Source organism: Jaculus jaculus, chromosome 8, assembly GCF_020740685.1.
Source record: "Jaculus jaculus isolate mJacJac1 chromosome 8, mJacJac1.mat.Y.cur, whole genome shotgun sequence".
Classification (NCBI taxonomy): domain Eukaryota; kingdom Metazoa; phylum Chordata; class Mammalia; order Rodentia; family Dipodidae; genus Jaculus; species Jaculus jaculus.
In genome coordinates this window covers 11,631,980-11,645,314 of record NC_059109.1, presented here as the reverse complement: position 1 = coordinate 11,645,314, position 13,335 = coordinate 11,631,980, and the positions used below count along the sequence as shown (strand labels likewise).

The 13,335-nt window shown below is 52.9% G+C and overlaps 1 protein-coding gene across 6 annotated transcripts in view; it reads right to left on the bottom strand.

Moving 5' to 3' along the window:
* Positions 1-12,563, bottom strand: part of Ttbk1 (tau tubulin kinase 1) — a 56,230-nt gene extending 43,667 nt beyond the window's left edge. For 5 of the 6 annotated variants that reach the window (XM_045157528.1, XM_045157530.1, XM_045157531.1 and 2 more), the window contains exons 1-5: positions 12,544-12,563; positions 8,205-8,366; positions 1,357-1,504; positions 760-833; positions 430-570 (exon numbers count right to left, since the gene is read on the bottom strand). In XM_045157528.1, coding sequence (XP_045013463.1) covers positions 430-570; positions 760-833; positions 1,357-1,504; positions 8,205-8,312 — 471 coding nt within the window. In that variant the 5' untranslated portion in view covers positions 8,313-8,366; positions 12,544-12,563. Of the gene's footprint in view, positions 1-429; positions 571-759; positions 834-1,356; positions 1,505-8,204; positions 8,367-9,856; positions 9,943-12,543 lie in introns of those variants that run through there. The other variant, XM_045157529.1, reaches the window with a different exon arrangement.
* Positions 12,564-13,335: the final 772 nt, after the last annotated feature.

Genomic DNA, 13,335 nt, shown 5'->3' with positions numbered 1-13,335 from the left:
GAGCCTCGAACCGGGGTCCTTAGGCTTCACAGGCAAGCACTTAACCGCTAAGCCATCTCTCCAGCCCAGCCTTTTTCATCCTTTTAAATGTGAGGCTCCCCATCCCTTTCTAGTACCAAGATACCACAAAAGATCAGGTACTTGAAATTCCTTGCCAGGTCTCAGCTGTCAGTCCCTCTGTCCTCCCCCAACCTTTTCACCTTTCTTGGTCTACTGGGTCATGGGTGAAGGGTGAAGAAGAGTCCAGAACAGAGGTGAGGGCAGGTCCAGGACCTGGCATACGGCCAAGGGATGAGCAAAGGGAGAGGAGAGGGGGGCTTGGAGCGGAGAGTAGGAAGGATTCAGGTAGAAGGGGCTATTCCAGCCCAACCCGTGGGGTGGAAAGCCGGGACCAAGAGACAAGAGGCAGGGGCTGGGGACCGTGCTCACCGGCTTGATGTCACGGTGCAGGAAGCCCACAGAATGGATGGCCTCAATGGACTCCAGGATCTGCTTGCCCAGCCTCAGTGTGGTGCTCAGCGTGAAGGTGCCTCGCGGCTGGCTGCGGCGCAGGTCAGCCAGATTCCGGCCCTGGGTGCGGCGGGAGGCAGAGCCACCGCGGTTGATTCAACACCAGTCTGGCCCCAGAAGGACGGTGCCCACCCGACCCCCTCATTCATCCCTTTTAGGGTCACCGTCTCCCTTTCTGATACCCCACCCCAAGTCAGAGCCGCAGCTCTTGGTGGAGAGAAGAAGAATGACAGGGTCCCAGGGACTCACCTGGAGCTGCATGACCACGTAGTTAAACTTCTCATTCCTGCCACAGCCAATGAACCTGCACACGTGGTCCTTCCCTGAGGGGCACAAGCAAGACCTGCCAAGTCCTGCTCCTCCCTCCCACCTCAGCCCAAAGTGGGCTCCAATATACTCTTGGTTTTGTTTTTTCAAGGTAAGATTTCTCTCTAACCCAAGCTGACTTGGAATTCACTATGTAGTCTCAGGGTGGCCTTGAACTCACGGAGATCCTCCTACCTGTGCCTCCTGAGTGCTGGGATTAAAGGCGTGTGACGCCACACCCAGCCTCCAATAGACTCTTGATTCCTGTTCCCCAGCCCCCCTGCTTTCTACCTTTCCTTCCCTGAGCCCCATCTTAACCCCTGTTCCCAGCACCTCCCATAAGCCAGAAATTCATCTCACTCTGCCACTGCCAAGCAGTCCCTCCCTCATTACTGGCTCAGCTTCTGTTCCCGTCTCTCTTAGACGCTGGCTCCCACGCCTCCTTCAAGCATGCTGATGTCCTCCTCGCAGCCTCTGATCCCATCACCTCTCCCGGCTTCGTCCCCTCGGCCCGCCCATGCCCTACCCTCAGGCCCGCACCTTGAAGCTTTTTGAGCACAGCCACCTCCATCTTGAGGACCTGCTTGGGCTGCTGGGCCGACTCCACCTTGAGGGCCACATTCTCCCTGGTCAGCAGGTCCATGGCCTCGTAGATCTCACCAAAGCCCCCGCCCCCGATCTTTTTCAGCTGTGGAGGAAGGGAGGGTTATCCTCAGGGGTCCTTGCATCCTCCATTGGTGGGGGTGGTATCCTTGAAGGAGAGGACCCCCCTGTCTGTCTCCTTTCCTGGGACCTCACAGTTGGTGCCCAAACCTCTTCTCTGCCTCAAGAGAGCTTAATCCGAGTAATGCACCCAGTACATACACACACACGCATGCACACACGCATGTGCGCAGGACCAGACACCTAAGTAGTAACAGAAGGTACGAGGGCCTCTAGCCAGTGCAAACAAACTTCAGACACATGCACCACCTTGTGCATCTGACTTACGTGGGCTGGGGAACTGAACCTGGGTCCTTAGGTTTCACGGGCCTTAACCACTAAGCAATCTCTCCAGCCCCACTCCACCCCCTTTTTAATTTTTCTGAAATAGGGCTTCCCTCTAGCCCAGGCTGACCTGGAATTCACTATGTAGTCTCAGAATGGCCACAAACTATCTCTGCCTCCTGCGTACTGGGATTAAAGGTGTGCACCACCATGCCCGCCTTAGGGCACCTGCTTGCTCAGGCTGGCAGGAGCTGGTTAGACTGCCAGGACTTCCCAATCAGCCTTAACCACTACGCCAGCTCTCCAGCCCTCTGGGGGACTTTAAACGGACACTGAGCTCCTTCCCCTTCCCTCTCATCTTGCCTCTTCAAGAATACATTCACGAGCTGGGGAAATGGCTCAGTGGTGAAATACACTTGCTTGCAAAGCCCGACGACCTGGTTTTGATTTCCTAGTACTCATGTAAAGCCAGATGCCCAACGTGGCACACAGGTCGGGGGTTCGTCTGCAATGGTAGGAGGCCCTAGTGTACCAAGTCTGTCTAGCTCTCTGTGTCTCGCTCTCCAATATATAAATATTCAAAAAGAACACATTCAGTCACTATCTCCTGTGTGCCAAAACCATTTTTTTTTTCTTTCAGGAAGAGGCAAAAATCAGCAATAGCAGAGTCACTGAGGAGCACCCTCTTCCTCCTGCGCTAGGGGCTGGGAGGACGGGGAATGACAGGAGTACAGCCCCTCCCTTCACGAAATTCAACTGCCTCACGGAGAACGGACACTTCCAGCATGGTGCTGGTGCGTGTGTGGAGAGAAATGGGAGCCACTGGGCTCTCCCACATCCCTTGAAGTGTGCACAGCAGTGACTGGGCAGGCAAGCGGGACAGGGGTTCACAGACACCACCTCAGGCCCCTGGGCTCTGTAGCACAGGTGAGGAAGGTCACGTGACTCCCCATGGTCCACAGAGGGAAACTGAGGCACGGGGAGTATAAAGCCTTTCCCAGGATACATAACTGGTAAACAGCCAAGCTGGGTTTCATCTGAACCCAGGCAATCAGAAACCAGAACCCCCACCCATGCAGCATCCACAAGGGGGCAAGGACATAGACCACTTCAGTGCTCAAGTGTGAGCGCTGGGATGGAGGATGGCTCAGCGGTTAAAGGCACGCGCATGAAAAGCCTGATGGCCCAGGGTTTGATTCCCCAGTACCCATATAACACCAGGTGCACAAAGTGGCACATGCGTTTGGAGTTTATTTGCAGTAGATGGGGGCCCTGGCACACCATCACACACACTTTCTCTCCTTCTGCATGCCTCTCTCTCCCTCTCAAATAAATAAATAAATAAATAATAAAGTGTGCATGCTGAAATTCAAGTCCAGGTCTGGGAGACATCATAATCCATGCTCCGGAGCTGGAAAGATGGCTCAGTGGTTAAGGTGCTTGCCTGCAAAAACCCTGGTTCAACTCTCCAATACATACCCACATAAAACCAGATGCACAGTGGCTTATGCATCTGGAGTTTGTAGTGACTGGAGGCCCTGGCACACCTATCCACTCTCTCTCTCTCATAAATAAATAAATAAATAATATATATATATTTTTTTTGTTTCTGTTTTTCCATGTAGGGTCTTGCTCTAGCCCAGGCTGAGCTGAAATTCACTGTAGTCTCAGGGTGGCCATGAACTCAGATGATCCTCCTACCTCTGCCTCCCAAAAGCTAGGATTAAAGGTGTGCGCCACCACAGCTGGCAAGAAATAGTCTTAAAAATCCATACCAGAGGGCTGGAGAGACGGCTTAGTGGTTAAGGCATTTGCCTGCAAAGCCAAATGATCTTGGTTCAACTCTCCAGGACCCACATAAACCAGATACACAAAGGTGTGCATGCGCATGGCGTTTGTCTGCAGTGGCTGGAGGCCTTGGCATGTCCATTTTCTCCCTCTCTCTCTCCCTCTCTCTGTTACTCAAATAACTAAATAAATAAATAAAATATATTTTAAAAAAATCCACACCAGAGGATTGGAGAGATGGCTTAGCAGTTAAGGAACTTGCCAGCTAAGCCTAAGAAATCATGTTTGATTTCCCAGGACCCACATAAGCCAGGTGCACAAGGTGGCACATTGCTTCTGGAGCTTGTTTGCAGTGGCTGAAGGCCTTGGTGTGCCCGTTCTCTCTTTTCAATCTACCTCTCACACACAAAATAAATAAAATTTTTAAATCCATGCTGGAGGGAACGGGGCCGCAAGGACACTTCCCATAGCTACGCCCCCACTTCCCAGGGTCCTAACTCCTATTGCCTTCATTTCCAAACCAAGCCTATTTCGTCCCTTACCCCTGGTTGTCCTCTACTTCTAGGGCACAGCTGGGTGTCTTCACTCATCCACTCAACCAGCACCCTCGCCTGCTCTGAGCTAAGCACTGATGGGGCCCTTCACACTTTGGGGATCCATGAAAATATTTAACTTAAGCCAGGCGTGGTGGCGCACGCCTTTAATCCCAGCACTCGGGAGGCAGAGGTAGGAGGATCGCCGTGAGTTCGAGGCCACCCTGAGACTACATAGTGAATTCCAGGTCAGCCTGAGCCAGAGTGAGACCCTGCCTCGAAAAAAAAAAAAAAAAATTAACTTAAAATCAGAAGATTAAAAAATGACCTTTAGCTGGGCATGGTGGCACACACCTTCAATCCCAGCACTCAGGAGGCAGAGATGGGAGGATCACCGTGAGTTGGAGGCCCCCCTGAAACTACATAGTGAATTCCAGGTCAGCCTGGGCTAGAGTGAGACCATACCTTGAAAACAACAACAACAAAATGACTTTTAGCCAAGCATGGGGCTCTCACCTTTAATCCCAACACTCAGGAGTCTAAGATAGAAGGATCACTGTGAGCTCAAGGCCAGCCAGGGCTACAGAGTGAGTTCTAGGGCTAGAATGAGACCAGGCTTCAAAAAAGATGACTTTTAGATCAAAGAGAAAGTTATAATATATAATATTAATATTCCTCTTAATACAAAGTGTCACAAAATAGAGTTTTTAGTACTTTATCAGAGAAGGTGCTATTTATAAAGGTCAAAGTGCCAGGGCCCATTGAAGACACAATGCAACCCTGACCACAGCCCTTTAACAGTAGTGCCCTTCCAAACAACTCCTTTTTAATGTATTTGTTTATTTAGTTGCAAGCAGAGAGAGTGATAGAGAAAAGGGAGCCAGTCAGAATGGTTGCACCAGGGCCTCCAGCCACACTGCAAATGAGCCCCAGGGGCATGCACCACTTTGTGCATCTGGCTTTGCGTGGGTACTGGGGAGTCGAACTTGAATCCTTACACTTTGCAGTCAAAGTGCCTTAACTGCTAGAGCCATTTCTCCAGCCCCCCAAACAACTCTTTACCAGTCCCTATTCTATATCCCCCTCACATATACATGCTGCTTTTCTTTTTATATATTTTTAATTTTATTGTTTTGAGAGAGAAAGAGAAGGAGGCACATAAAGAGAGAGTGAGAATGGGAGAAAGAGCCTCCAGCCACTGCAAACAAACACCAGATGCGTGGGCCAATTTGTGCATCTGGCTTTACCTCAGTACTGGGGAATTGAATCTAGGCCCTTTGGCTTTGCAGGCAAGTGCCTTAACCGCTAAGCCATCTCTCCAGCACATATTTTTCTTTTCTTTAACAATCCCAAACCCTGCAAAATGATTGTCCTAAACTAGAGGAGAAATACAACACAACAGAACCAGTGTTTACTTGAGGAGGACTCCTGATCTATTGGTCCAGCTCTGGGTGACCCAGGGTTATATGCATTTCTTTTTTTTTTAAGATTTTATTTTTATTTATTTGAGACAGACAGGGGGAGAGAGAGAGAGAGAGAGAGAATATGGGTGTACCAGGGCCTCTAGCCATTGCAAATGAACTCTAGATGCATGCGCCACCATGTACATCTGGCTTATGTGGGACCTGAAGAATCGAACCAGGATCCTTTGGCTTTGCAGGCAAATGCCTTAATCACTAAGCCATTTCTCCAACCCTATATGCACTTCTTAAACACATTAAGCCTCTGTCTCTATTTTTTTTTTTTTTTTTTTTGGTTTTTTTGAGGTAGGGTCTCACTCTGGTCCAGGCTGACCTGGAATTAACTCTGTAGTCTCAGGGTGGCCTTGAACTCACAGCGATCCTCCTACCTCTGCCTCCCGAGTGCTGGGATTAAAGGCATGCGCCACCACGCCCAGCAAGCCTCTACTTTTTAATTTTATTAATTTATTTGAGAAAGACAGAGGGAGAGAGAAGGGAAGAGGCAAATAGAGAATGGGTGGACCAGGGCCTCTGGCCACTGCAAATGAACTCCAGACACATGTGCCACCTTGTGCCTCTGGCTTTATGTGGGTACTGGGGAATTGAACCTGGGTCCTTAGGCTTCACGGGCAAGTGCCTTAGTGACTAAGCCATCTCTGCAGCCCAATTTTTTTATTCTCTCTAAAAGAGTGCTGGACTGGAATAGGTCACAAAGACCCTTCAGCTCGGGGTCCTTATCCTTGGATGTGCTAATGTGAGGCAGTACCCATGCAGCAGATAGTCCTGGCCCTCCGTACAACCATGGGAACTGAGTAAATTAGCTAATCTCTAGGGCTAGTTTCCACAAGGAGGAGAAGGACAATTGCAGTATTTACTCCCTCTGTGGCTGAAAATAATCCTTGGAAGGCATTGTGCACAGCCCCTGACATGAGTAAAGAAAGTCACAAAACAAATGCTAAGATTTTATTACTGCTGCTGCTAATTCTGAGGCGCACCCTTCCAAAGGGGGTCACTTCCGATCCCATCTGGTCCCTGCCGCACCCATCTCTCCTGGCCACTGCGGTTTCTCCCTGGTTGCTGAGCTCTGCCTCCCAAGTCAGTCTCATCCAAGGCTGAAAAAGGGGAGCACTTGGGCCTCAGAGCCTCTCTTGAATTCTGCAGGGGCAGAGACTGGGGGTGGCGATAAGGAGAGATGAAGGGACCTCTCCCAATCTCCCTCTGACCACTCCTCTGCTCACTCACCCCTCCATCCGTTCTTCACAAAGCACAAGAAAAGTCTTGGCCTGAACTCGAGGTGTTGTGCGCGCGCACGTGTGCACGGTCTTTTTCTTGCCACTCCAGAGCAAATGTCATCCTGCCTCCCATCTGCCAGAAGTTCTGGTGCCAGAGACCCAGGGGGTCTTGAGGGAACCCGGCTCACTTTGCCAGACATTTCTTTTTATAACTGCCGTAGCTCCCCCCGCCCTCCCCCCAGTTCTTGTTCAGTTACCCTCCAGTAGGAACCATCCCAGGGACTTCTCTGGGGTCCCTAGAAGTGCCTTCGCACCGCCTCTCCCAATCTCTATTTAAAAAAAAAAAAAAAAAAAAAAAAAGCCACCACTTTGCCTCTTTCCCTGGACCTCTAGGGGACCTGCGCCGCAGGGTGACTGTTGCCATGGAGATCCGCCTGCATCGAAGCCCCACCCTCCTCTCCAACCCTGCACCCCTGGTGAGCTGAGCCTCTCCCCGCCAAAAGCGTGCGGGCGGGCACGCAAGGACACACACACACACACACACACTCACACGGTGTAAACTTGACCTCTGTCACTCTCCCTTTCTCTCTGCTCCTCATTTCAGCGCAGACCTACAGGCTCACACACTTTCCCCCACCCCACGGCGCCCAACATCATCCCGTCCCCATGATAAAAGAGGCCATCAGACAGATCTTAAACAACGGGGCGGGCGGGGGGTGGTAGGAGTCGGGCGGAGGCTAACTTACAGTAAGTCACTGCCATTCTCCTCAACCCATCTGTGCCCCCTCCCATCCAGGCCCTCATCCCCCCCTCCCACCCCCCCCCACGAGGAGCTTGGACTACAACTCCCAGCAGGCCAGAGTAGCCTGAAGTCCCGGGCTCGAGGAGCAAAGCTCGCTGGGAGATGAAGTCTCGGCGTGTTGCACCTGCCGCAGGAGCCGGCGATGGGAGGAGGGTGTGTGGAGAAGATGGAGTGCGGATGCGGTGGAGCATCCTGCGTCCCAGACCCAAGCCTTTCTGTTCCTCTGCAGATGCGGAGGTACACCTGCTCGCTCACTGTCCTTCCCCAAGGTGCAGCAAAGAGCTCCCCGCCCTCCTGCGTGCACCCGGCTCCTGCAAGCCCACACATCCAACCAGGAGTTGCTTGGGTTGCTCCCGACCCGCTTGACCTAGCCCGGGCAGGGGTAGGAGGGGGCGGGGCTGGAGAGAAGGCACTAGGAGAATGTACGAGCATAGGTAATGATCTCTGGGCAGTAAGCAAATGAGCTTAATAGACATCTCCCTGCTAGGGTGGGGGGGGGGCCAAGGGCACCAGTCTTAAGTCTCCAAGACCTCTTCTGGTCATCCCTCCCCCAAGCGCCGCCCTCTGTCCCACCCGGGTCACTCACCACCTTCCAGCGATCTTTGACCACGTAGTTGGCCGGCAGGATGTCGGCCTGCTCCCCTCCCCCACTCATGTTGGTTTCGTCCTTAAGAGCAGCCGCTAGGCACTGCATCCGCCAGCCGGAGGGAGGGGTGTCCGCAGGGCCTGCCCTGGGGGGGCCATCTACCTGGGGGGGAGTGAGGGGGACCCGTGAACAGCCTGGATGTCATCCAGGAGCCCCAACAACATGTGGGGAAGGGAGCTGCACCCTGCTGCAGGCAACCTTCCTAGGGCCACTGGACAAAAGCTCCGGGGGTTAGGGGGTGAGTACTCCCGGTGATGGTCAGGGGAAGGGAGGAGAGACACAAAACTATAAGCTGAAGATGTGAAACCAATGAGAGAACACACACACTGATGCACAAAAGGAGAGAGGGTATGATGGGTGAATAAGTCAAGGAAAGTGCTTATACCGGAATGACATAGCCAATGAACGGAAGATTCTCTAGCCAAGACTGACACCCCCTCCACCTGTGTACTTATATGTGGGAGACCCGGACAAGAGTGACCAGCCTGAGTCACGGCCTCTGTGGTCCTCAACACCCGCCCCTTCCTTTTGTCACAAAATGCCCGTGGGGCCACTGTGCGTTGCAAAGACCTACAACAGCAATGGCCACTTTACCAGCCAGGGAGGTATGGTCATCAAGGAAAACACAGAGATGCTGGACAGCCCCCAGGACAGCCCTCAGCAAAGCTGCTGCCGCTGCTGAGACACACACACACACACACACACACACACACACACACACACCACCCCCTGTGGGGGGCTGACCCCCAATGCCAGGCACGCGCTGGGAAGCTGTGGTGTGAGCCAGGGAGAAACGCCAGACGCATACTTGAGCGACAGATCTCAGAGGGATGGCAGCCCACTGGCCACTCCACGGGGACAAAGACAGGCTGAGTTGGAGAGAGACAGGATGAGATGTGATGGTGAGCAGGAGTGAGAGAGCCCATCAATATACGCCTTTCTGGGTCAGCTCAGGACTCCAGCAGAAGGAACCCAGCTCCTGACCCAACTGTGAGGTATGGAGCACCTGTTATCCAGGAAACATGTGTAAGTGTGCATGTGAGTGTGTGTGTGTGTGTGTGTGTGTGTACCCCTCTGTGTGTCTGTGTGCTATTTTTACAAATAGACTATTTATTTTATTTTTTGCTGTGGTCGCCCTCCTGTCTACGAGAGCATGTGTGTTATTATGTGTGCCTTTGTGTCTGTGCTGTGCAGGTGTGTAGGCAAGGGACCAGAAGAGGTGACTTTCCTGTAGCATCTGCCACACCAACCAAGGACTTGTCAGCCGCCTCTCCACTTTCCCCTATGCTCTCTACTGTGCCCAGTGACTGTAGAGGGTCTCACATAAACGAGAAAGAAGGGCGGGTGTTGGGGCGCACGCCTTTAATCCCAGCACTTAGGAGGCAGGGATAGGAGGGTCGCTGTGAGTTTGAGGCCATCCTGAGACTACATAGTGAACTCCAGGTCAGCTTGCGCTAGAGCAAGACCCTACTTCAAACAAAAAACAAGAGAGAGAGGGGTGGGGAAAAAGAAGGAAGTCACTCAGGCAGGGGTTTGGAGACTGGAGGGGAGGAAAGTATCTGTCAGTCTCTGGTAGATGGGGTGGGAGCTACGTAAAGCTGACTTTCCCAGGGATGGGAAAACCTCCCAGGACTCCATCATCGATACATCCTGGCAAGGTGGGATGTGATGGCATGGAGGTGTTCCTCAACACATCATGGTGTGCCTGCCACTGGGGGTGTGTGGAGAAGGCATCTTCACAGGGAAGGACGCTGTCACTCTTTTCCTTTAATTCACTCGACTAGGTTGTTTTTCTCCAATCCAGACAACTTCAAAGTATGAGGGCTCTTCCATCCTGATGTGAGATATGGGGCATCAGGACTTTGGAAAGCAGTAAGCAGGATGGCAGCGTGAGGGAAGGAGTGAGAGCTCTGGAAGGTAGCTGGAGGAGACAGGTTGAGGCAAGACTGGAGCAGATGGGCATGGTAGTACACATCTGTAAGCCCAGCAGGTGTTCAAGACCACCCTTGGCTACACAGCAAGTTCAAGGCCAGACTGGACTACAAGAAACCCTCTCAAAAAAACAAAACAAGGACTGAAGATATGGCTCAACTGTTCTGGCGCTTGCCAGCAAAAGCTAACAACCTGAGTTCAATTTCCCAGTATCCACATCAGGCCAGATGCACAAAGTGGCTCATGTATCTGAAGTTCATTTGCAGTGGCTAGAGGCCCTGGTACAACCATTCTCTCTCTTTCCCTCTCCTCTCTCTGTCTCCTTACAAATAGACTATTTATTTATTTACTTTTAGCCAGAGCAAGAGAGACAGAGAGAGAATTGGCATGCTAAGGCCTCAGTGACTGAAATCGAACACTTGCACCACCTAGTGGGCGTGTGAGACCTTGCACTTGCCTCACCTTTGTGTGTCTGGCTTATGTGAGATGTGGAGAGAAATCAAACACAGGCTCCTAGGCGTCACAGGCAAGGCACCTTAACTGTTAAGCCATCTTTCCAGCCCAAATAAACTATTTTTTTAAAAAAAATACTGAAAGAAAGCCAGGCATGGGTGGCACATGCCTTTAATCTCAGCACTCGGGAAGCAGAGGTAGGAGGATCACCTTGAGTTGGAGACCAGCCTGAGACTACGTAGTGAATTCCAGGTTAGCCTGGTCTAGAGTCTAGAGTGAGACCCTACCTCAAAAAAAAAAAAAAAAAAAAAGTCTGAAGGAAGCAATTGAACTGGTATTAGCGGTGGGGAGAGGTCCTTAGCTATCCAGAAGGCCGTGGGATCTACCTCCAGCACAAAAGGAGAAAGAGCCGGGCGTGGTGGTGCACGCCTTTAATCCCAGCCCTTAGGAAGCAGAGGTAGGAGGATCACCATGAGAGGCCACCAGGAGACTACACATTGAATTCCAGGTCAGCCTGGGCTACAGTGAGACCCTACCTTGAAAAACCAAAATAAATAAATAAATAAATAGAAATTAAGGAGGAAGTGGAGGAAGCAAGTTGAATCCAGGCTGAGGTGCACATTCTTAGCATCCCCAACCCCCAGCACTACCTTTGCCTACCAAGTTCAAGGCCCTATATATGGTTCCCAGAGCCTAATAATAATAATAATAATGACGACGACGACGACGATGATGATGAAAAAGAAGAAGTAGTGGTGGTGGAGGAGGAGGAGGAGAAAGGGAAAGAAGAGGAGGGAAAAGAAGTTGAACAAGGAGACCTGTGTGGGTTCTGCAGGTAGATGAGGAAAATTTGTATCCTCCTCCCATTTTATAGACAGACAAACCTAAACTCAGGGACTGGCGAACAGGTGAGGATGGGAAAAAAGAGATCTGCCCATCTCTATCCACCACCCTTTACAGCTCAGTGGACCTCCCTCAGCTCAGCTGGGGTGAGAAGACAGCCTGCAAGAGAAGCTTGGTTGGCCCCAGTCCTGCCCTGCCCAGCGCCCGTGGGTGTGTGGAGGCATGGCTGTGGAGGGAAAGGGAGGGAAGGAGGGGCTGGGGAAGATTTTGTGAATGTGTCCACGTCCGGGCGTGTGTGCATGAAGTGTGGGGTCAGTGAGAAAAGAGAGAGGGAAGGATGTAAAGTGTTGCTTAGGAACACATGGTGGTTACGTGAAAGCAAGCATGGATGTGTGACCTAGGCAAGGTGTGAGCCCAGGTGTGTGTAGGAATCCAGGAGTAGTTCACTCGAGTAAGCAGAGCCCAAGGGTACCATGAAGAGTTACAGGGTAAGAGAACAGATGACAAAGAGGTGGAGGGGAAGATGGGGGTGAAGGCTGACGGGCTCGGGACACAGAGCTGGGCAAGACGAGACCCAGGTGGAGGAGTCGTCATGGCGAGGAGGGGGGCTTCTGGACCCTGCTGATGGGTGAGGAAGGAGATGGTGAGAGACACCTGCCAGGCTGAAGATGGGGGAAGAGGGTCTGGAGAGTGCCGGGATGACCTGTCAGAGGTGACAGGACAGTCAGAGGGGAAGCCATGGAGACGAGGGGCAGAGTTGCAGAGAGAAGGGGGGACAATCTCCCCACCCCCGTAGGGCGGACTAGGGAGGGACTAGGGTCTACGCGGGGGAGCAGGGAGCGCCTCCAGGCCTCAGGCTGCGGCCCAGGCTGTTGTAGGCCAACGTCCCGGCTCCCTCCGGGCGGCGACCGCGGAGGAGAAGGGAGCCAGGCCGGCTGCAACTGGGAGGGGAGCCAGGCCCGATGAACCCCCAAGAAGGATCCCCCTCCAGCCTGACCCCCCCTCCACCGACCTCGGCCCTCCCGCCCGGCCCCGCCCCGCCTCGCCTCACCTGCTCTGTGCCCGCTGCGGCTGCGGCTGCGGCGGCGGAGGCAGCGGCGCGGGGCGGCGCATCCCCCGGGGCCGGGGCTGGGCGGGGACGGGGGCGGCTCAGTGCGGCTCTGGGCGGCCCGTTCCCTCGGGCGGCGGCGGTGGCCTCCCGACCCGGACCATCCCGGCCCGGCCCGGCCCGGCCCCGATCCTCTTAGGGCGACGGCAGCGGCGACGGTGGCGGCGGCGGCGCGGCCGAGTGGGGAGCTGCCCACAATGCACCGCGCCGCCAGCATCAGCACCAGCCCTGACATCACCGCCTCACCACCCCGGCCCTTACATCACTGCCGTGATTTTTTTTCTTTTTCTGACATCACGTTCCATTCTTCCCCTTTCTACACTCCTCCGGCCGCAGGACTCTCTCGGATGGTCCTGCTCCAACTCCCGGGTCCACTGGACTCATCTCGGCCATTTCCTTTACCCCAAACTCCTTACCTGTCCCCATAAGTACCACCTTGCGCCCTCACCTTTTATATTCCACGCTCCCCAGAATGTCCTCTCCTGCCCCCATCAGCCTCACCTGACCCTCTCCCCACTCCATCCTCCAAATGTCCCCATCACCGACATCTAACATCACCCTACACTTGAACTCCCCGCTCACCTGCAATCTCACCTGGTCACATTTATGCTTCTCACTTGCCTTCACTTCTCTTCCTTTGGCTCTTTCTCCCATAAGTTGACAAACTGTCACTGTTTCTTTTTTCTTTGTATAAAATACTTATTTATTTGCAAAGAGAGAGAGAGAATGAATGAA